General features: G+C 41.5%; 6 protein-coding genes across 9 annotated transcripts; 4 read left to right on the top strand and 2 right to left on the bottom strand.

The window, feature by feature from the left end:
* Window positions 1–78: 78 nt before the first annotated feature.
* On the bottom strand, window positions 79–4,787 carry tmem38a (transmembrane protein 38A). Of its 4 annotated transcripts, none has more exons than XM_085927659.1 (7): window positions 4,507–4,787; window positions 3,554–3,972; window positions 1,685–1,841; window positions 1,399–1,583; window positions 1,146–1,233; window positions 652–769; window positions 79–581 (listed from the first exon to the last, which is right to left on the bottom strand). In XM_085927659.1, the coding sequence occupies exons 2-7, from the start codon at window positions 3,675–3,677 to the stop codon at window positions 378–380; spliced, it is 876 nt and encodes a 291-aa protein (XP_085783785.1). In that variant the 5' UTR covers window positions 3,678–3,972; window positions 4,507–4,787; the 3' UTR covers window positions 79–377. The 4 variants fall into 4 exon arrangements, with proteins under 4 accessions (XP_085783785.1, XP_085783787.1, XP_085783786.1 ...); XM_085927661.1 differs by having other exon boundaries at window positions 3,854–3,972; XM_085927660.1 differs by having other exon boundaries at window positions 4,463–4,514.
* On the top strand, window positions 4,715–6,126 carry smim7 (small integral membrane protein 7). The gene is made up of 5 exons (XM_085927664.1): window positions 4,715–4,862; window positions 5,036–5,077; window positions 5,160–5,212; window positions 5,284–5,374; window positions 5,708–6,126. The coding sequence occupies exons 1-5, from the start codon at window positions 4,837–4,839 to the stop codon at window positions 5,721–5,723; spliced, it is 228 nt and encodes a 75-aa protein (XP_085783790.1). The 5' UTR covers window positions 4,715–4,836; the 3' UTR covers window positions 5,724–6,126.
* Window positions 6,127–6,225: 99 nt separating this feature from the next.
* slc35e1 (solute carrier family 35 member E1) lies at window positions 6,226–10,974 on the top strand. The gene is made up of 6 exons (XM_085927658.1): window positions 6,226–6,647; window positions 7,353–7,423; window positions 7,913–8,050; window positions 8,203–8,328; window positions 8,400–8,645; window positions 8,741–10,974. The coding sequence occupies exons 1-6, from the start codon at window positions 6,320–6,322 to the stop codon at window positions 8,969–8,971; spliced, it is 1,140 nt and encodes a 379-aa protein (XP_085783784.1). The 5' UTR covers window positions 6,226–6,319; the 3' UTR covers window positions 8,972–10,974.
* On the bottom strand, window positions 9,872–13,205 carry LOC147047606 (prostaglandin E2 receptor EP4 subtype-like). The gene is made up of 2 exons (XM_085927657.1): window positions 12,369–13,205; window positions 9,872–12,265 (listed from the first exon to the last, which is right to left on the bottom strand). Exons 1-2 carry the CDS (start codon window positions 13,203–13,205, stop codon window positions 11,954–11,956), a joined length of 1,149 nt encoding a protein of 382 aa, XP_085783783.1. The 3' UTR covers window positions 9,872–11,953.
* A 2,256-nt stretch (window positions 13,206–15,461) lies between these two features.
* Window positions 15,462–18,170, top strand: LOC147047605 (disabled homolog 1-like). Its single transcript, XM_085928983.1, has 8 exons — window positions 15,462–15,506; window positions 15,624–15,727; window positions 16,576–16,682; window positions 16,757–16,861; window positions 17,048–17,179; window positions 17,302–17,388; window positions 17,550–17,601; window positions 17,674–18,170. Exons 2-8 carry the CDS (start codon window positions 15,655–15,657, stop codon window positions 17,853–17,855), a joined length of 738 nt encoding a protein of 245 aa, XP_085785109.1. The 5' UTR covers window positions 15,462–15,506; window positions 15,624–15,654; the 3' UTR covers window positions 17,856–18,170.
* A 215-nt stretch (window positions 18,171–18,385) lies between these two features.
* On the top strand, window positions 18,386–21,730 carry LOC147047604 (uncharacterized). The gene is made up of 10 exons (XM_085928969.1): window positions 18,386–18,456; window positions 19,182–19,734; window positions 19,824–19,926; window positions 20,059–20,114; window positions 20,263–20,332; window positions 20,773–20,815; window positions 20,913–21,078; window positions 21,148–21,181; window positions 21,319–21,356; window positions 21,443–21,730. Exons 1-10 carry the CDS (start codon window positions 18,454–18,456, stop codon window positions 21,445–21,447), a joined length of 1,071 nt encoding a protein of 356 aa, XP_085785095.1. The 5' UTR covers window positions 18,386–18,453; the 3' UTR covers window positions 21,448–21,730.
* The last annotated feature ends 13 nt before the right edge of the window (window positions 21,731–21,743 follow it).

Raw genomic sequence — 21,743 nt, 5'->3', positions numbered from 1 at the left:
ACAAATCGATTTTTATGACATCAACACTAGCTGTCATCCACTTTATAAAGAAAAGACAAGAGCAACATTTTTCTTCATTTTATTCAAATTCTTCCATGAGTCATAAGCGTCAAGGTAAAAAGTTCTTTCTTATCTCGTGATACTTTCTTCGCATTTGTCTGATGATTAAAATGGACTTTTCTTTCAGTTCTGAATCAAGTGAAACGGACCAAAAGAGAACCATTGAACATTCCAACAATGAGCACGCTCGGCACTGGATGTGGACCACGGCACCTACGAGCTCGCAGCGTTTGGCTCCGACGGAAAGCGTCTCAATGGTGAAAGCTTTTCTTCTTGTTAGCAAAGAGGCACCGTGGGGGTGAAGCCCATGTCACAGTCTACTCGGCTTTTTTGGCTTTCCTCTTTCGAGCGCCTTCGCTCAGTTCCTCTTTGCTTTTGAGCGACGAAGGGGCCGCGGCGGCCGGAGGGTGATGGTGGTCTTCCTCAGAGCCGCCCAAAGGTGAGCGGAAGAGCAGATGGCAAATCCAGGACTCGATCAGGGCGAAGGGGGAGCCGTGAGAATGGCGGGCGGTCATCCACACCTGGAAGAGACACCAAAAATATTGGTGAGCATTTCAAGGACCGGCTGCTTCAAATGTTGGCTTTACAGACCTTGCTCGTGGCCATGAAGAGGGTGAAGGTAATGATGAGCATGCTCCTGGACATGGGCAGCCAGTGAGCCTCCTGCATGGTGAAGAGGATGGCTCCATACAGGCTGGCTTTGGTGGGGCTGCAGATGCAAAAGAAACAAACAAAACTATGATGATGTACATACAACCTGCATATTGAATCATTTTGGCTCTGAAATTTGAGATCAACCCAGTTTGATCAGTTGGGCACCTCACATGATGAAAAAATGACGTGTTACTCCTCACAACCACTGGATAACGCATTTTGTCAGTATCTGATGATTCCATGTATTATTATTATTATTACGTTATGCTAATTCAGGCTGACGGCATCATTTGAGATTGCTTATTTTACAGACATTGATCATTAGCAGTTAGTAACATCCTAAACAGCTACATTTCGCAAATAGTAACATAGTTCTATTCCAACAGCATCCACCTATGGAGGGGGGGGGGGTCATGAAAGAAGAAACTCACAATGACATATTGAGGATCTCGTTGGTCTCAGGCCTCCACACGCCACGCAGCAGCTGCTCAAAGTTGGAAATGAGAGCCACTCCGGACCCTGTGAGTGTAAATAACGGCCACAATGAAGGAAGGAAGGAAGGAAGGAAGGAAGGAAGGAAGGAAGGAAGGAAGGAAGGAAGGAAGGAAGGAAGGAAGGAAGGAAGGAAGGAAGGAAGGAAGGAAGGAAGGAAGGAAGGAAGGACATCTAATGACGTCAAGTCACCTTTGACATAACCCACGATGACCATGATGAAGTAGCCGTGGTGGTAGGCGTGGTGGGCGTGGTGGACGCCGGCGGCAATCTTGCGAGCGCGGACGACTTCCTTCAGGGCCACCAACACTAACTTGACAGGCATGAAAGCCACGCATTTGTAGAAGAGGTTGAGTGGGCAGTAGAAGATGAGGTACCTGCATGGAAAAATGCTTTTACTTGAGAAGACTGAAAAATTTGACCCCTGACCCTTGAAGAAGATGTGCTGAAAAAGTGACCTCCTTAATTCCTAACTAACCAGATAGCGGAGGCCAGGAGGATGTGGCTGTTGTGTTGAAAATAGTCAAGGGGGCTACTTCCCAGCATGATGTCAGCCACAATGTAGCTCCCAAAGCAGTAGAGCATGGCGCAGAGCCACGAGGCCACGGGACTCCTGCGAGAAACCTCCACCGAGCCTGCACGACATACAAAGTGCTTTTAATCATCTGAGCTTAAAATAACACGTGTTTTTTTCAAATATGGAGACAAAAGCTGAGATGTACACTTTAGTTGCTAGCCCCTTGAGAGCTAGTAAAATGGTTACAACTTTTCTAACATGTCCAATGGCATACTCCATTTCCTCTCCCACAAAAAAATGGATTACTTGGACTTAAAAATCACATGCTCTTTACATATAAAATACTAAAAGAAAACCAATATGACCAAAAAAAGTGTTTTTATGGCTGGTTTTTTTTTCTGTTGGTTGCTAACCATTACCTTCAACATGATGCAGTGACCTTCAAAAGTTTTTATCAGTGCAAGCCGCGTGGGTCTATGTGCTGTATCTCTGTCCACGCCCAGACCACCATTAAGTAAGTGTACGCCCCTGATAGGAAACTTTCAACATTTGCTAGATGACAATGTTTCAATTCAAGTGGTGCAATAAATGTTTGAAGTCAATCTTTTTTCTTGGGAGAACCTCAGGATCATTTGATCTTACATGTAGTTAACAACTGTCGGGATTGATTACACACACAGTTGATTAGGCGGTGAGTACTTGTCACACCAACAACAGGTGTTCCAGGGTGTCGTGAAAGCAATCTGATGCTGAGAAATGCCATCCTAAAAATAGATTTGTCTTCACTTCCTTCTCCCATCTTCAAAACTCCGACCCTGACATCCATGTTGACCCCCCCCCCCCCTTGACAATGTGCACTGGTTATGCAAATAAATGCAGCAGGAGTGATTTGACTGTCAAACCTTTCAACACACACATGAATTTACAGATTCCAAGCGTCATTCTCACTAGACATATTAAATTACTTATGCATACACTTGACCCATTTCGAGCGGTCAATATTAATATTGTAGCCTCAGTATGAAAAAATTGTAAACATGAATTTGCTCAACGTTAGATTAGGAATGTTCCATACCAGTATGAGTAGCATTGATACCGATAACAACTACCGATACCACTAATACTTTTGATACCCCCCCCAAAATGGCCACAAGAGGGCAGCCAATTCCTGACCACTTTCAAAGTGTCCTTGAGCAAGGCATCAACACCTAGCTGAGGCCTTACTGCACTGTTTGTGGAACACCTCAGCGAACCTAAGAAAAAAGAGATGGATGGAATGATTGCTTTATAGCACAAATTCCATCGTGACACTTTAACAACACAGCATGCATCTAAAGTGGTCCCATTAAAAGAAATAAAAGATCCATCGAAACCAAGAGGAGTAAATTGTTCACACAGAATGTCCTGAAGCCTACAAGAGCATGGGGGAGGCTTTGCAGACCCACTGATGTCTATTTCAGGCTCTTCTATTTTTTGCCCAACTTTCTGGCATGCTTCTCTCACATTTCATCCGCCTAAGGCTCAAAGGACTTCAAACTTGGACAATGTCAATGGTGCTTTGATTCACTTCATTGATTTCCTCTGTGAATGGGGTCGAGCTTTTCTTCCGACTGAAGAACAGCTGCACACTTTATGTAACAGGTCAAGCTCTTTATGGAAAAGGAGCGCTCGCCATGACAAATCATCAGAAAGTCCTTGTAAGGATATTGGAACCGAGCGTGGCTGTCACAAGAAATGCATTAGGATTCCTTACTTGGATTTGAATGACTATTGATTAGGATAGCAAAATGAATATTTGCATAAAAATAGGAATGTTTTTCTCACTCTCACCTGGCTCATACTTGAGGTAGAGGATGGACACGATGTAATAAGCCACATCAAATACTGGAAACATTCCCATTTTGGAGAAAGCTTGAACTAAATCTCCCAAATTGAGGGCAGCCAGCACATCCATGTTGTTATCAAGGTGATTCCTCGCTCTTATGTGCAGTCAGGGTCGGAAGATCCTCCCTCCCCACAACCTGGTCCGCGGACTCTCCACCAAGCCCCCCCGGCCTCGACAGTGAAAGGCTGAGACACACAAGCCCTTCCTATTAATACCACTCATCCACGTCTCGTTATCTTCCTCACCACAAGCACCATCTTCATCCTCATCGTCACGGCATGAGCGCTCCGATTTTTTGCGCGGCAGCTGCTTGGAAAACGGCTCCCGATGTATTCAGCTCCAAAGGGTGCTATTGGTTGGGTTGCTGGAGAAACACACGTGTGTGTTTTTTTTAATTCTCATACCGAATTAAATACACGGTGCGACACTAATTCCGTAACAGCTCTATAATGTACTGATCATTGCAAAACAACAATGGCCACTTTCTGACACTAGATGGCACTACAATACCAAATGAACAACAAGTGTAACGTACCAGCTGGAATCGACAAACAAGACAATGGTATCGGTTTACGACAAAGTTCCGTGATGGTTCCATGTCACAAATTTGTCTAAAGTCATTACTTCAGAAAAAGTTTTAAAAAAAACAGACATTGAATGCACAAATACCAAAGGGAAAAAAATAATTCTCCTTAAATAGTACTTAATGTCGACGTTATGCCAAAATGGCACTAACCCCCCCCCCCCCTCCAAAAAACCCCATAAAGATAAAAATAAGTTATTCTTATTTCCAACATAAAAATGTAAGATGAATTTTAATTTACAAGATCGTTATAAACAGAAGAAACGCTCACCATTTTACATCTGTTGGGAAGCAAAGATACATATGTACGCTCACCTTTATTTATTTTTTTCCATTTCACCTTTTAGGTAAATATTTGTTTTCTTAGACAGGATTTCCTCCTTCACGTCACGCTACGGAATTACACTCCTAAATTAAGTGTTGCATGTCCTTTCACTCTAATAAATAAAAAATAATAATTGTTTCCATTTGACTGATGGCCTTTAAATAAAGCACGAAATAGTCATCCCGGTTTTGACTGATACGGCGAACTGTACCTGGGAAACAAAAATCAGGGCCAAAAATTGTCATTTATTTACCTCATCTTATTGGTCACATTGTACTGTGCGAATGCGGAAGTGAAACGTTAGATTTGATGTTGACAAGATGATCGGAGATTTGCTACTATTTGGGTAATATCATTGAATAACTCAAATGTACACATATTTAACACAGGTCGATGCCACATGTATGCCTCGGAATCTTTGCGAGTGAATCAAAAATGTCGCTAACTAGCTGCATGCTAATGCCACCTCACCAGCTATGTGGCGTGTCAGTAATAACAACTTGTCCTATCCTTTTTAAGGACCTTGTTGGTGAATGCAGGAGCTGTGTTGAATTTCAAGCTGTGAGTAGAATACTAAAGTCAGTCAGATTATTAGTCATAGCCATAGTTAATGTGAATCTGTGTGAATTGAATTGTGTTGTAGCAAAAGGAAAGAATCACATGGATTTGGAGATGAGTCCGGAGGTCCAACGACAGGTGTGTACAGTAGTTCTAAGAAGTTTCAAATATGGATGTATTTATTGTTTGTGTCTATATGTCTTCTGCAGGCGACAACATTCGTGAGTTCCTGCTCAGCCTGCGATACTTTCGCATCTTCATTGCTCTGTGGAACATCTTTATGATGTTCTGCATGATTCTGTGAGTAAGAATAGCAATCAATACTACATACTGTACGTTTATTTGAACATTGGTGTAGTCTATTGATCAAACGGTCGTTCTGCAAAGTCTATTTATTATTATATAATATTGTAGTTGTTTTTAACCCATGCTGTTAGTCGTATTGGGTTTCAATTTCAGAAAATATGTTAATAAACAACTATCAATACATACAAATTGTTGTCATCTAGAGGCCTTACCACATACTTAGTTTGTACATTTATTTTGCTGTCCAGTGGGATTATTAGTGGTCAACAAGAAGTAGGATTTGGCCAATTCAGCTGTTTGTCAACAAAATATCTTTAATCTTCACAGATTGTTTGGATCGTGAACAACTGTGGCTGTAGCTGGACTACCACCAGGTGACGGATTTTTCAAGATGGATGCTCACAATTCCCTATTGTTTGTTTACCTTTAATTGTTTCTTAACAGCCTGTACAACTCTACAACAATGTATACATTGTCATATTTATTTCATCCTACATATCTAAAAGGTTCAACATTTGTCATGGGCTTCTATTGTGTCACATGTTTTTCATGTACCATCATTGCATCAAATGAAAAGACAGTCTTTTCTGTTTAGTTGACCTATTTTTAAAGTATAGTTGAAAACCAACACAATTGTAAGTAAAGAATAATTTGGTATAAGCAGTTCATAGTTGAATTCTACTACTGTGGGCCTCTAAGTAAATGTTTGCTATTAAATATATGACAAATAAATGACTATTACTATTTGAGTGATTCAACAGAGAGCGCATGCGTAATAGGGTGGCGACGACCCAGTTATGACGCGTTTTACGTCACGTTTCCCATCATGCTCCTGGGTGGATTGCCAATGGCCAATTCCGCAATGTCCGCCTCCTCCGCTTCCGTGGCGCAGCAGCAAGCACGCCGCCGGTGACGCGTCACTCGATTCCGCTGTGAAAGATGGCTGCGGTGGAGCGGGCTCAGGTCAGGGAAGGTTTCCGGATAGTTGTTCTTTGCGTTTGCTGGTACACGGTCAGTTCGGGCGGAAACGTCATCAACAAGATCATCCTCAATGGATTCCCGTACCCGGTGACGGTGTCTCTCTTTCACATCTTTTCCATTGTCATCTTCCTGCCGCCGTTGTTGCGGGCATGGGGAGTCCCCAAAACAGAACTGCCCAAGCGCTACTACTGGTGGACCATTCTGCCTTTAGCTTTCGGGAAATACTTCGCATCGGTGTCGGCTCACTTCAGCATATGGAAGGTCCCTGTTTCCTACGCGCACACTGGTAAGTCGGATAGCATCAGCTGATGTTAGCTTCTTTTGCTAACGGGCTACTATTTAAAGTGTGGGCCCTCCCCGTTGTAGACAGACGGGTATTTTTTTCATAGTGCTAGTCTGCATTCCACGCAGTTAAACAAGTTAGAAATGAGATCGAATTTTTTACCTAGCATCACGAGTACGTGTTTGCTAATGAGCGTAATCACAATTGAGCTGGAAATCGATCATACTGTTCGTATTTACCTCCCTTCTTATTGGATTCATGGATTTTATTTCCATGCAAAAGTATTCCTGCAAATAATCAGCATGTTCCATCAGTGATGACTATCAAGACTAACCGATGCTGTGATTTCACAACCGCTCTTATGTCAGATTTTTTTTTCCAACATAACGACAAAAAAAAAGAAAAGTAAATCCTCCAATTCAATAACTGATGGATTGTGCCGTTGTTGTGAGTTAAAGTGTTAATGTGCAGCATTTCGATTGAATCAATTGCGGCATAATGTAATCACTCAATTGCACTCGATGTGATTCTATATTTTATCTGCAAAACATTATTCACAGTCATTTTTTGTTCACCCAAATCAACTCGTGCTTATTTGCATTGCGCTTCCACAAGCTCACCATAATGCGCTGAAGCAATTATATTTTACAATTTGATTAGCAACTTCATGTTCCCCCTTCTCCAACTATTTGTTTTTCTCTGTTGCAGTCAAAGCCACCATGCCAATCTGGGTTGTGCTCCTGTCAAGAATCATTATGAGGGAAAAGCAAACCACCAAGGTGAGTGCATCCAACAAAGCTGGCTCTGTTTGGCGTGCCATTATATTAAAGCTCATATTACAATGCCAACCCTATGAGAAGACAGTTTCTTCTTCCCTTCCGGGTGGACTGATTTCTTCACTTTGGAACAAAGGTGGATGAATAAGGACTTGGTTGTCCGTGTGCGGTGTTTACTTTGCGCACATAGATCACAGACTGGGAATGTAGCTGCCACCTTAGTCCACAGAGCCAAGAGTACTGATTCTACGGAATGAAATGAAAACTGCACATGTCAAAAGCAAATAGTGGCAGTTTTCTTTGAATTGTCTATCATTGTTTTGTTTTTTTGTATCAAAAAATAATAGAGGTATCGGTGCTTGGTATCGGTATCAACGACAACTCAAGTACTGGGGACTCTGGGAAAAAAAAAAAGTGATATTAAAAATGATATAATTCCAACCTTCACTTAACGGTGTTTTGTTGTTTTGCCTCCTGTTTGATACACGGAAGGTGTACGTATCTCTGATCCCCATTATCGGCGGCGTGCTGCTGGCTACAGTCACGGAGTTGTCCTTCGACGTTTCGGGCCTGATCAGCGCTCTGGCTGCCACGCTCTGCTTCTCTCTGCAGAATATCTTCTCCAAAAAGGTATGCGCTGAAATGGTTGACATATGTAGAAGACGACGAGTGCGTGTTTGTTTTTTTTCCTCCAAATTTCCACCAATCTGCTTCAGATTAGACTCGTCCAATTGGAAAGAGCCATATGAACCATTTCCTTTGTGTTTTCTGTTCTTTTATAGGTGTTACGTGATACACGAATCCACCACCTGCGGCTTCTTAACATCCTGGGCTTTAATGCCGTGATCTTCATGCTACCCACCTGGGTGCTGGTTGACCTGTCCGTCTTTCTCGTCAATGATGATCTGGTGGGTAGTTGCTCCTTTTTTTTTTTTTTCCATCCCGGTCAACATCCCAACGTCACGCGCTGTCCTTGCAGTGGGACATGTCGGGATGGACCGGAACCATCCTTCTGCTGCTCCTCAGCGGCTTCTGCAACTTTGCTCAGAACGTCATCGCCTTCAGCGTGCTGAATCTGGTCAGCCCGCTCAGCTACGCGGTGGCGAATGCAACCAAGAGGATCATGGTCATCAGCATCTCGCTCTTTATGCTGCGCAACCCCGTCACTTTCATCAACTTGCTGGGCATGATGACGGCCATAGTCGGTGTTTTCCTCTACAACAAGGTGGGCCACCAGCAGATAGCCATTTTTGAAACGTAAAGCCCGAACAATACGCAGATGAAGCAAACCTATAATCATCCCAACAATGTCGCCCACAGGCCAAGTACGACGCCAACCAAGAGAAGAAACTCCTGCCCAGCAGCAAACAGGACCTGATGTCCTTTGAGAATCCGGTGTTCCAAAAGCATCAGGCCAACGGCTCAGTGCCTTTCTCCCACCCTTCACAGCAACAGCAACACGATTGGAACAACGTGCTGACCGACCACTTCCAGTACAGTCGCCAAACCTACACGACAAACTCCAACAGTAACCACCAGTATGTGGTGTAAAAAAAAAAAAAATGGCGGGGAGGAGGCTGCTTTGCTTTGGATGACTCTCCTGGACATTTTGTGTGCGTGTGTAGTCGCCATCCCAGCAGCAGCAGTTCTTCTTCTCACACACAAGACTGCGTCGCACACAGGAAAAGCAAGACGACGTCGTCGTCACGAACGGGCCAGCAACATGACCTCTCCCATGCTCCTCCATCTTCAAACCTTGCTGTGTTTTCCAGTCTTTTACTTTGGTCCTGACTGTTTGAGCATCTGGGCACACACAGCAGCAGCGCTCATATCAGATCTTTTCAGACGCCTACACAATTGTTTATTTTCGAAAAGGAGCCGTATCATTTGCGACGTCTGTCGTGTGACTTTTGGTAACGTTTAGACGTTTAGATTTCTGCTATTTTGGAAAGAGGAGGGAAAAACTGGTGAAAGTCAACTGTCTTCACATTTTGAAAAGTGTGGTGCCCATTTAAAAAAAAAAAAAAAAAAGATGAATGCGCATCTAACTTAGCCCACACGCACAAAGCAATCACATGGTATCCGATTTTGGTTAGAATCAAGTGCGAGACGAGTTCTTAAACCCAAGAACGGTCAGTGACCACCACTCATCTTTTCTCACAATGCGACATAAATATTAGACCCGATTGGAGGGGGGGGGGAAGAATTTAGTTTTACAAAACAAAGCTTCCTTGTGAAAAAATGCCAACGTCTGCAAACAAGGATGTTCTTTGTTCCATTTTTCTGAGGAAGGCTATCGCTGTGTTAAAAGTCAGATCCAATTCGGAAATAGAATGAATCACTCTTATCAACTGAGTCATTTTTCATGGTGGCCATTGATATTTATACATCATCAGTGCTTTTCAGGCCGGAGGGGAAAAAATCTCCTCTGTACTGTCAGGCAATGTCAGCCTGAACCAAAGTTGCTTTTGTCATTTTTTTTCTTATCTATTTTGCACATATTGAAAGAACAAAAGCTTGGGTGAAAGGTGAAATGTCCGTCTTTAATAGTCACTGGATAGACCTGTAAAGGACCCAGCGGTTTGGTTTGTGCAATAAATATCGAAACTGCCAACCCAGATGGACAGATGAGATTATGCTCCATTACAGTGTCACTAAATCCAGTGCTCCATCATGGATTTCTTTGAAATTCACACTGAGCGTTTTAATGCCGCCGTATCAGGTGTGCTCCAACTTTTTCTACTGTATATTGTCGAATGCAAATGTCGCAACTTTTTTTTTTTTTTTTTTTTCTGCGTGCACATTAATGTAGCCTATGAGGAAACTTATGTTTCTCCAAGGAGGTCAAATTTTTGTTCATGGTATGGCACCGTTCACATTATTAGCTTAAAAATATGATCGGCTGTAGATTCTACTCTGTCTTTATCTGTTTACTACTGCCTGCTGCAAAACCTTTAACGATGCACTCAATAGATTTTTTTTTTAATATTAAGTATGATTTGCATTTTGTCTCCTGATTTCTCTCAAGTCTGTGGATTGTCTTTTCCTCATTTAAAATGAGAATATTTTTTCTCATCTGACTGAGCATATCGGCAAAGAACCAGGGCTGCTTTAAAAGCAGCTTTGGAAGTGAGAAAATGTGCAAGGAAATAAATCAAACTTTACATGGAGCTTACATTGCTGTTACTGTGTAGAGACACCCTGGTTGTATGCGACTGCAAACGACAACCATAAACAAAATGTCAAAATTGCCAGGATGTTTTGGAATGGAGCTTTATAAATAAAGGAGCAAGTAAACAGACCTTAACTGCTTCTTGCAAGTAAGCAACTTGGACCTGGTGCCGAGCCAATAATGTGATGACACAATCGGAGCACTGTGCTGGTTATGTAGAAAATGCTAAATTGAAAATGTCTGGTTGGATGTTCGTGTTCATAATTCTCATAGATGACTTTGGGGTTTTTTTTTTTTTTAAACTTGGATTTTTTTTTTTTTTTTTATCATGTTGTCAAAAGCAAAGGGCCACGGGACAGAGGCCTTGCCTTGTCGGCAAAATTCATCCTCTAACAATTCATTAAGAATTTTGTGAAGGCTATTTGGATATCATTGTAAAATTTTCATTGAAGGCAGGTTGCTCACTGGGATGTACAGTACGTGTTAATAAGGGGTTGGTGTCTTTGTAAACTTGTATGAATATTATTTTTGTGTGAGTTTCTACTCAGCTAACGTTTCTAGATTTTTATTTATGGTTGTCAAAATGTTTTACAGCGGTGCAGCTATGAGCAGTTGTCTCTGCTTCTGATTGAAAAAAAAAATGCTATTTTTAAATGTTCAACAAAATAAATAGAAGACTGGACTAAACTGGATCAAATGTGTTTGCTCAGAAATGCAGTTTCAGGGTTGCCTGCAAAAAAATACATTTGAATTTGAGGTACATGAGCAAGATTGAGAAGCAATATTACAAAATGAAGGAGCGATCAGAATGTTCTGTTGTGCCTGGTTCAATTTTGTTTTTCAGGATGGATTTCCCACATCTCTGGGCAAAGCACTTCGAGGACGGGTGTTGAAGAAATCTTGTCAGCATAGAGAAGGATTTGCCGAAAGACTTTGTTTCATTGAAGGTTCAGTTCCTTCCATCGATGGAAACGACGGACACAGTAAAGCGGTAAGCTTGAGATGACACAAAAATAAATCGCTTTCATGTCTATGATGCCCTCGTTTTAGTTGTCATCGTAGCAACTTTAAAAATCAAGTACAGTAGTTGTGTTTTGTGTGAGTGCATATTTTCTCCCTTTTCTGTGGACTCCAGCTTCCTCCTACAGTCCAAAAGTTGGAAACGTCTGTATAGAATGTGGCAAATACGTGTCAGTTGTGTGATTGACATGTGAGCAGTCCAACACATGTCCTTCCTTCCACCTTGCCCTAAGTCAGCTGGAACAGCAGGTCCTTTCTGACTCTGAGAGTAAAAGAAAATGGATGCCTGGTGGCCCTTTCCAAAAGTGCCAAGTCGTAAAAGTGTCCGTGCGTCTTCAAATTCATGAAGCACAACATGCATGTGTGGTCATGAGACACTGAGGGCCATCAGGAAGCGAAGTGTCCATCATCACACTGAACGCACGGCAGCCCTTGGTGGGTTCAGAAAAAAATCCATGCCGTCGCATGGGCAGGGTGCCACGGCTGCCAGTTCGACATCGTCGGGATAGACTGAGTATTCGGCGAAACAGAGATCTCCTGAGAAGGATGTAGATCCAAGGGTCAAGGATGGGGTTAACAGATGCGATCCGGATAGCGGCCAGGTCGGCTTCCGAATCATCTTTCAGAATGAAGCGGTTGGCGAACACACGGACCTGGAAGAAAAGAAAAAAAAAGTAGTTGCAATCTCAAAGTCATGTTCTAATAGGGTGACATCACTTTTTAGTTTCTATTTTGGTATCAAGACTAATTCCTCACCACCAGTGGAGCCGAGCACGCCACCACCACGAGCGACGTCATCACCAGCACGGTCATGATCTGGATCTCCGCGGCGGAGGAAAGCGCCTTCCACCTGTCCCGCACGCTGCCCCTGCCGCTCCCGGTTCTCCTCCGTGCGCTCCTCCGACGCATGAGCAGTAAGGAGCCGCACACGGCCACGTTGAGCGCGGCGGTGCCCACGATGAGCAGCACGCTCACCGCGCCGTACAGGACCGAGTAAACCGCCGCCACGGGCTCCGGGGTCCTCAAGTCGATGAAGCACCACGTTTGGGTGGGTTGCAACCTACTCCTCACCAAGCCCATCATGGGAAGGCTGCAGAAGAGCACGTTGATTGCGTACATGGACATCAGGGAGCTTTGCGCAAAGCGGCGGTCCACTCCCCAACGCTGGTACAAGTAAGGGTAGCAAATTGCCAAGTAGCGCTCCGCAGCCATGGCGCAAATGATGCTCAAGCCAGTTAAACCAAAAAAGAGCAGCAAAAAGGAGTGCAAGTCGCACAAGGGCCCGCCCCGGAGCACCTGTCGGTCCAGGTAGTTGGCGATGGTCAGCGGGCTGGCCAAACATGTGCCCAGCAGGTCGGTCACAGCCAAACCGCAAACCAAGGTATAGAAAGCGGAACTTTTGCTCTCCTGTCTGGTCATGGAGAGAACGACGATTGCTATTATATTCCCAAGAGCGCCCCCGGCGAACATTAGGATGGGTAAAGCCACTCTTTCTTTCCAGGCGTGAACCAGCAATGTCTCGTTTCTGGAGATTGAACCGTCGGGACTCCTCGTCGTCGTATGCAAGAAGAAGCTGGCGTTTGAGAGCATCATGATTTTTTTTTTTTTTTTTTTTTGGGGGGGGGGGGGGGCTCAGAATCTGGACGAAGCAGCGGTGGCCGTGTTCTTTAAATGCTTCCAGTTAATGCACATGTTGCTACGTCTTGCGAGTGGGACGACACAAACTTTACAAGACGACCTCCCATCCAGCAGTCTGATTGGACGAGAAGATCCCCGTGTGAGCTATCCGTCTGCGATGACGTCATCCGCCCTCCGCTCGGTCGTTTTGGTGTGGGAGACTTTGACCCCATCAATTCATTCAAATTATTTGTATAAGGACTTTCCAGTTATCCACGAGTAGAGAGTCCATAAAACGAGTTTGAAGATCATGCCCCAAATGTACCTGTGGCCATCCTTCATTTGTACAGTGTGACTTATGTTTATAGTGAGGAGCATCGCTGAGGGTCTCTGTCTGCAGCAGCCCTTAAAAGACCACATAGCCCCAGACGTAAACTTGTCATTGTCTTTGTTCCAGACGCAAGTGAGTTGGCAGTCTCCGTGTTAAGGACGGCACAGCACATGAAGCCAGGCCAAAAACTTGGAAACTCCACGGCTGCTTGGAATGTCCCAGAGAAAGCACTGAATCATGAACATGTCCCTCTGTGGTTCTCTTCAGTGTCAGAAAGGTAGTCCATAATAGGAAATGCATATATATATATATATATATATATATATATATATATATATATATATATATATATATATATATATATATATATATATATATATATATATATATATAAACCTGCTAATATATATATATTATATATATTGGTATATATAAACCATATATATATATATATATATATATATATATATATATATATATATATATATATATATATATATATATACGTACTGCATAAATATGTGGTGCAGGATAATTAAGAATAAAAAAAAAAGGTTAGGGACTATTAAGTATATGGCAAAGAGTAAATTGGATATAGAAGTGAATTTCTTTCATTTTTTTCAGAATTTATGATGTGACAAATATGCAGACAATTTATGGTATACTTTGGTTGAAAAACAAAACAGCTGCGTCACACATGTTAGACATCAAATATGACTTTCTTCTCTGCCAAATATAAAAATGGATACAAACAAGTTGATTCACATTTTTGGTGGTTTGTAGTGAAGGGAAGTCATTCTGCTCACTCTGGGAAGTGAGTCAAGATGATGGGAGAATCCCAAGGCAATTCAAATTTCAGGAGGTTGTGCAAATTGTATCCAAAGTGTGTTTATAAATATGAGCCAAAAGCATGCCACCCAAGTTTGCTTGTGTCATAAAAACACATCCACTGTAAGTAAACTGTGGTTGGGGCATGACATTAGAGCTCACTTTGAGTAAAAATGAAAGTGTCAGTTTTACATGAGCTTTGAATGTTTACTCACCCGTCGTGAGAGAAGCTTGCAAAATGTTATCAAAATTGCATCTGTTTGCCATTAGCGGTTTTGTTGATGTGGTTATTTTCAGGTCATCCTTTATTTATATCGTGACATTTTAATGGCTTGGGTTCAATAGTTGAATCTGCTGATTCAAACATTAGAAAATGAAGACAACATATTTTTATTTTCGGCCAATTTTTTGAAAAACGTTTTTGTGAGCCAGATATTCTGCATTATATTACAAAATAGCAAGGCTTAATTACATTTATTTGGATGGGCAGACAGACGGACGAATGAATAAGCCTAATATTTAAATGTCTAGTTATAAAACCAATGTTCCCCGCCAGTTTTTTATGTTTACAAAGTATTTAGTACTTGACACCAATGACGCCAATCACAAAGTTTTCCTGTTTGTTGTGCATCATTTCCGCCTGGCTTCCTGTTCTATTCACTTCTTGGGATTCCAGTGAAAGGATAATCCTTCTCATTTAGAGAAGATTTGGGGATAATCTGATGTCAACATCTTCCTCTGTCTGGGAATTTAAGACAAAATAGCTGTGTTTCATGGGAAGAAAAGCTCTCGGCTAACATAAGAACCAAGCTGGTAGTCTCTTGATTTGAATTGTATTGACATATATGTAAGGAGAAAAAAATAAAATTCATACAAATTTAATAAAGCTGTAATTTTATTTATTTATTTTTAGGGGTATTGGCTCAGATTTTTTTTTCCCACAAAGCCCCTGAGAGAAACATGACCAGACCATGATCTGCCGATCCTCTTCAAGAGCTCTCATGAATGCGAACTTCCCAGCGGATGTTAATGTATCACCAATGAGTCTCAGACAACCTTTGACCCCGAGCCATTTTAGCTTTGAGGCAAGATAAGTAACAGGGATATACTCCAAGCAGGTAAAACAAGCAAACACCGTTTTCAAACTTGTGGCTTTCCAAATGACAAATGTTTTCCACCTAATTTGTATTAATATCAAACAGATTTCAATTCGATTTGACTTTGTTTTATTCCAGCGTCCACCGGCTGAGGACGTCCCAGCAGGTGATGGAGTCTGCCGAGGGATGTCCCATGTCAAGACAAAGCGTAATGGAGACGTGGCTGTCCTCCAGCGCAAGAGGTACACCGTGGCAAACATGTTGCTTTCAATGTTGTCATTGTGTTCCAGCTGCCTGGAAGTTACTAGAAATGTCCTTTGATTTCCTTCACGTCCTCCACTAATATTTTGCTCACGTCATCCCAGCTACCAGGGAGACAAACGTTAGACATAACTCCGTATGATGCCGTGCACAATAATAGCTATATTTTAATTAATACTACTGTGAACTGTAAGTGGAGAAAAAATAATTTTGAAAATATAGCAATATTTTGATTAATACCACCTTTTTTTTTTTTTTTTTAATATAGCAAAGGATTTTTCTAATTTAGCCTACGTAATGTGTTGGACCTCATGCAAGTGTGCGTAAAGTTGTGGCCGGCGAGTTAATTGAATGTCTTTCACGGTGTGTTTGTCAGATGTGAGACAGTATTTGTGTTCTGTTCCAACAACTGTTCCAGATGTTTGACTGCTGACGTTCTACAGAGCAGTTTTACTGGAATTAGAAAGCTTTGTACTGGGATCAGATAGAACTGCTTGTCATGTGATGGGAGCACTTTTCACCTTTTCTAACAATGGTATTTATGATTAGAAGAAGGACGTTTAGTTTTGGTGTCCGAGTATTCCCGCAGAGGTCATCCTCCTAATGGTAAGCACTGTAAAAGCTTCCTGGAATCTGAGCCTGCTTTTGGTGCGTCATTCATTGAAGAGCTCAAAGAAAAAGCAACAAGACAAATGTGAGCAAAGTCAAAAAAGGGAACTAATGAGCAGAATCTCCACACAGATGCTGAAACTGGACCAGAAATGTACTAAAATGGATGGAATTGAAAAACCATTGAAAAAAGAAATCCGAATTGATTGAATGATCTCAGGTTGCCATGGAGACAGTATGCGTTTCCAGGCTAAGCTGATTGGCGTCGAAATGATGTCCAGCGCCATTGGAGACAGGATGTGCAGGGACTCAATGAACAAACTAAAGGTAAAAAAATAAATAAAATCTGGGCCTCGTAGTTTGGGTTGAAGTTTGGAATTTGGGTCACCGTTGCTTTGCAGGAAAGGGAGACAACTGCAAAGAAACAGGGCAAGCACAAGCACAAGCAGAGTATTTGGCTTAAAGTCTCATCCAGGGGGCTGCAGATTGTGGACCAGCAAACAGGGGTGAGTCACATGAGAAACATTTCGGTTCACACCTGCTTGGATTACCACACCAAGGCCGGCTGGGCAATTCCCATCCTGGAGAGGGGATATTAACAAAATAAATAGGGGGGGACATTTTTGGTGCATGCTCATAGAGCTAATACGCAATAGAGATATTTTCACGTTACTTGTCAATTTACTTTTCAGGCACTTCAACATGAGCACGAGAGAAGTAGGATCGTTTCCCTTGTCAGAGATAAGCAGGATTTAAGAGCTATGGCTTACATCTACCGACAAGACCACACCTACAGCCTCTTCTACATCAAGATGGCCCATCTGGTACTTTGAAGACTAAAAGATACAAAAGTCATTGATCATATTTATTTTGCTTTTTAAGATAAAAAGGTCATTTCAAGATATTATAGTCTGCAATGTTTGGACTCATGGGACATATTTTCTAGGCCAAGCCTGTCCTGGACGCTATTAAAGAGATGTTTGAGGAAGTGGATCAAGACTTTTCACAGTGTTCTGCAGAGACATTGGCACAGGTCAGAAGTTTTTTTTTTGTGGGCATAGGAGAGAATCACTGAACATGGCTATCAACGTATCTGCTGATTTGTATTTACTCGTGGCTAAAATGCTTTTTGTTTTTACCTTAACATATTTTTGGACGGCCAATATAAACGCTCCAACCTTTGTGTATCTCCAGAGCTCTGAGATGACCTGCAAAGAATTGTCAGTACCTATTTCATCACTCCCAGGTAACATAAATGACCAAGTACAATCGATTCAGTATTACTAATCCAACATTGCATTGATTTTTTTTTTTTTAGAATCTCAGCATGAAAGATTGTCCAACTATCTGATATCGCCTGGTGTGATCCGTCAGATTCCCGTTCAAGGCTCTCAGCTCACCGTTGACACTCCCTCCGCTCCTTCACTAAACCTCATTCAAATGACAATCTCATTGTCTGACTTGTGCACAGTAGGAAACCCCCATGAATCCCTCTGTTAACAAATGACACCATTTGACACCATTGCCTTTTTCCCGTATCGTCTGACTTGATTTGAAATCATCAAGAAGTTCATTAAAACTAGTTTCATGGCATTTTTTTTTTTCATCTGTAGCGAGCATACTGTGCATCAGCACTCTCCCATCAATGTCAGTTAAACACTTTTCTGTAATCAATACACAATAATGAATTGATTTTTTGGGAAAAGGAAAAAAGTAACACCATTTAATATGCGACTTATTTGTATATTAAAAAAAACTAATGGCCAAATGAATTAGTGTCCACTGAAGTTAGCGTGTATGTTTTTGAATGGCATGTGGAAGCTTCTCATCAAATAAATCATATATAAAAAAAAAAAGAATTGATTTTGTTTGATATAAAGCACAGTCCACCATCAGTAGGCCTGATTACAAGACACAGAAAAACATGAAAGTGTGAATTTTTTTTTCCCCCTAGTTGTCATGGCTCTGCAGGTGGTTTTTGTTTGTCACTTCCTGGTTTTCAACGAGTGCACTGCCACAAGTCGACTAAATTGTGGCGCAACATGGGGTGCTTTGCTCCCAAGCTGCTCTGACACCTCTCCAACCACTGAGCACAAACATGGTAAGAGAATTTCTTCATTCCTAATTGATCAAGAGCTTGAATGGGCTGGGGTGAGTACGGCTTCAGTCGTGGCTTTACCGCATCATTTATCCATTTGTTTCTTCAACTTGTTTTAAAACCCAAATTGTAAATCATTTTTTCATATTTAAAAAGCTTGTATTTAGATTTTTCAGGTAATTCTAGTGATAGTATAATATTGCACTGTATTCCTGTCTTCCACCATTACAAATCGTATTATTAAATTGTGCCCAAAGATTAACATGCAAATAAAAGCTGTTTGATTCAGCACTTCATTGAATGATATAGTCCCTAATAAAGGACTAGGGAGTCTCAGTGAGATTGAATTTAAAACTATGTGGAATCAGACTGAAAACAGAGTTTGAATCTGTTTCCTTTGTTCAATCTAATCTGGCATATTATTGGTGCAGCACTTTCACCACACAGGCATGTTTCCATAGCAACCAGTGCAGGATGCTGGCTGAGGTAAAGAAGCGTGTGGTCGCTTACACTTCCTTCACACTTACTTTACAAAGGTTGTAACCTTTAGGTGTTTGCTCAGCATTGAAGCATATTTATTTCTTATTTTTTCTAACCTGCTTTTCAATTGGCTCATATGTCTGAAAAAGAAAGAAATGTGAGAGTACATTGAACTTTATTGTGACCTATACATAACATGTTCATTTGAATGAAAACATATCTGTGTGTGTTGTTCTCGTTGTGGTCAGGAAGACGCTGTGGATGTCAAGGCTTTGCGGGCCAGGTTCAGCAGCAGCAGCGCCGGCACATCTCACACCAGCAGCCGGGATAGTCATTCTCCAAAATCTCCACCGTCTGCTTTTGTCAGAGCACTAGCATCAACAGCCCAGAAGGACATTTCCCAACCTAAAGTGGCTGGTCCAGATGCGGCCAAGTTCCAAAGAAACCAAGCAACGGCAGCTGAGTCTATTTTTTTCCCTCCGTCACCTCTCAATAGAAGAACAGCAACATTAGCGGAGTCTTCAGGCGGGAATAAAATTAAACAGGCGGGTGAGATGCTCGAAAAAATGATGCTGAGGGGGGGTGCGGGTACTAAAATCCCGCTTCCGGTTTCGACATTAACCCCGCACCCCCTGCGGCTGAAGAGTACAAGCACTGTCATCCCGTTGAAGAAGCCACTTCCATCTGAAGGACCTCTTCCCTTGAAACCCAAACGACCACCCAACGTTGATCTGGAGCGATTCCTGAACATAAGCCAACAAGCTAGGCCAGTTCATGATTCAGAGGGATTGTCCAATGCTGGTATTCGTGTTTATGAATTATTGTGGGGACTGATGAACAGTGCTGTTCACGTTCCAAAACTGACATTGTCGCTCCAAATGTTTCCTCAGGCTCAAAAGCAAGACAAATAAATGTACCTGGAATGACCAGTCCATTAAATCCTCCTTCACAACTCATCAAATCCGACAGGCTGCAGAGTGGGCTTGATTCCGTGTGAGTATTTTGGATAATCCTTCACACATAAGGTTCCAATTTTGAGTCTTCACTTAATTTTGTATCATCTGGATTAAATCTTGTCCACATTGATTTGTTTGGCTCAACAATTTTGGATGTTGTTCTCCACAGGGATGTTGACATCTACCATGACGCTTATGATGACATTGCAAGCTTGGAAGACAAAGGTAAAAAAAATATGGATGAGCAGTAATTAGAAAATAACAAGATATTTGATCATTTGACCTCTTTAGCTCTTGTTGACGACTTCACAAAACAGAATTTAGAATTGGAAGACAACTTGTCGTAACAACATCAATTTCTTTGTGGTCATAGATAACTCTGATGGTTTTTATATGTCAAATGAGGATTTTCCACCACCGCCGCCACCACCACCTGAAATTAGGTACACAATTTATCTATTTATTTATTGTTAAATGAAAAAGCTGTTGCTGCAATTTCATTCTTGTTGTCCGGTGTAGAACTCAAATGACACAAAAACTGCTCACCCCTTGAACACGTCTAACAAAGTAACAGGAAGGCAAATAAATATTGCGATCTAGTGGTGTGTTTAGGTATCGCCACAAGTGTATAGGTTTTGTACGTGCACGTATATGGCAGCAGAAAACAAAACATTTTGAACTCTGCAGGCCTAAACACTAGCAGAAACGCAGACCTATATTTACAATCTAAATGAAATGGGACTTCTTTTTTTTATGCAAGCAGTTTTCAAATTCGTCCCGGCTGTCAAGTAACTCTCCCAAACTTGTTACAACCATCAAATATTCTTGATTAAACTGTATATTGAAATCAGATAAGCAGTGAAATGTTGTTGTTTTTTCACAGCATTGATCCCAACGTGGAAAAGGAGCTAAGAAGAAAATTCAAGGTTTGTGGTTTCTTACATATTTTCATGATTTGTAGTTTTATTCTTGGCTGTTATTTAAGAATGGATAGCCTGATGATATCTGTGCTAAACGTTTCAGTACGAGGGTCCGCTCAGAGTGTTGCAAACCCTGATGGTGGATCCTGACGGCGTCATGAAGAAACCAGGCGAGAAGGACCTCCGTGTGTCTCGCGGGGATGTTCTGGATGTCATTCAGTTCACCAACAGCAAGAAAGCTTTGTGCCACAACTGCACATCAGGAAAATGTAAGTTACTTGTATTATCATTCCTTTGATCACATTTTGTCCATGTTTACTTTTTGCTTTATTTCTTAGATGGTTATGTATCCAGAAAGCTTCTTGTTCCACTGTGAGTCACTCTTACCTTCCATCTTTTATACATGTGGATTTCATAATACACACATTATAGGCTTCATCAATAATTGTTGATTAAAAATAGTTTTTTTAAAGGAAGATGAATCAACACGATATCATCTTCATTTGCAGGGAAGGGAACATTTATGACGATGTTGATTATCCTGCTGGTGAGTTATGTGTCTTGAACTGATGGCAATGATTTACTCCAGAATTGCATTTCTTTAATCACTTTTCTTTTTTTTTTCTCTTTCAGAATAACATGACAACGATTATATGCACGCAGATTATTAATCTGTCAAACTAAATATAGATCTTCATAAAGATGATGGAAACAGACTACAATATAGCCTAACTAAATAAACCTGAGAACCAAAACAGCTTGTTAGAATGTTGTGCTTATAAAGAAAGAAACAAACCAGTTCCAATCTTTCACATAGATGATCAAATGAGAAAAAAATTGATTTACTCACTCAAAAGTTATTGTACAAAATGGACACACTATTGTTGATTCTCCTTGACTTGACCTCTGATGTCATTTAAAATAAACCCTCTTA

Source organism: Syngnathus leptorhynchus, chromosome 13 (assembly GCF_054491065.1).
Source record: "Syngnathus leptorhynchus isolate UIUO chromosome 13, UIUO_Slep, whole genome shotgun sequence".
In the NCBI taxonomy this organism is placed as follows: Eukaryota; Metazoa; Chordata; class Actinopteri; order Syngnathiformes; family Syngnathidae; genus Syngnathus; species Syngnathus leptorhynchus.
Note: the sequence above shows the minus strand (reverse complement) of the source record. Positions and strands in the feature narration are given on the sequence as shown.

Coding starts and splice junctions, on each gene's coding strand:
- tmem38a (XM_085927659.1), bottom strand. CDS start 3,677: ATGGATGTGCTGGCTGCCCTCAATTTGGGAGATTTAGTTCAAGCTTTC. Junction 1,584..1,684: donor CTCCTGGCCTCCGCTATCTG/GTTAGTTAGGAA, acceptor TTTTCCATGCAG/GTACCTCATCTTCTACTGCC. Junction 1,234..1,398: donor CATCGTGGGTTATGTCAAAG/GTGACTTGACGT, acceptor TTACACTCACAG/GGTCCGGAGTGGCTCTCATT.
- smim7 (XM_085927664.1), top strand. CDS start 4,837: ATGATCGGAGATTTGCTACTATTTGG. Junction 4,863..5,035: donor GGAGATTTGCTACTATTTGG/GTAATATCATTG, acceptor ATCCTTTTTAAG/GACCTTGTTGGTGAATGCAG. Junction 5,078..5,159: donor GCTGTGTTGAATTTCAAGCT/GTGAGTAGAATA, acceptor ATTGTGTTGTAG/CAAAAGGAAAGAATCACATG.
- slc35e1 (XM_085927658.1), top strand. CDS start 6,320: ATGGCTGCGGTGGAGCGGGCTCAGGTCAGGGAAGGTTTCCGGATAGTT. Junction 6,648..7,352: donor TGTTTCCTACGCGCACACTG/GTAAGTCGGATA, acceptor TCTCTGTTGCAG/TCAAAGCCACCATGCCAATC. Junction 7,424..7,912: donor GGGAAAAGCAAACCACCAAG/GTGAGTGCATCC, acceptor GATACACGGAAG/GTGTACGTATCTCTGATCCC.
- LOC147047606 (XM_085927657.1), bottom strand. CDS start 13,205: ATGATGCTCTCAAACGCCAGCTTCTTCTTGCATACGACGACGAGGAGT. Junction 12,266..12,368: donor CGTGCTCGGCTCCACTGGTG/GTGAGGAATTAG, acceptor CTTTTCTTCCAG/GTCCGTGTGTTCGCCAACCG.
- LOC147047605 (XM_085928983.1), top strand. CDS start 15,655: ATGGAGTCTGCCGAGGGATGTCCCATGTCAAGACAAAGCGTAATGGAG. Junction 16,862..17,047: donor TTGTGGACCAGCAAACAGGG/GTGAGTCACATG, acceptor TTTACTTTTCAG/GCACTTCAACATGAGCACGA. Junction 17,389..17,549: donor CTGCAGAGACATTGGCACAG/GTCAGAAGTTTT, acceptor GTGTATCTCCAG/AGCTCTGAGATGACCTGCAA.
- LOC147047604 (XM_085928969.1), top strand. Junction 19,735..19,823: donor AGAGGGATTGTCCAATGCTG/GTATTCGTGTTT, acceptor ATGTTTCCTCAG/GCTCAAAAGCAAGACAAATA. Junction 21,182..21,318: donor AGAAAGCTTCTTGTTCCACT/GTGAGTCACTCT, acceptor CTTCATTTGCAG/GGAAGGGAACATTTATGACG.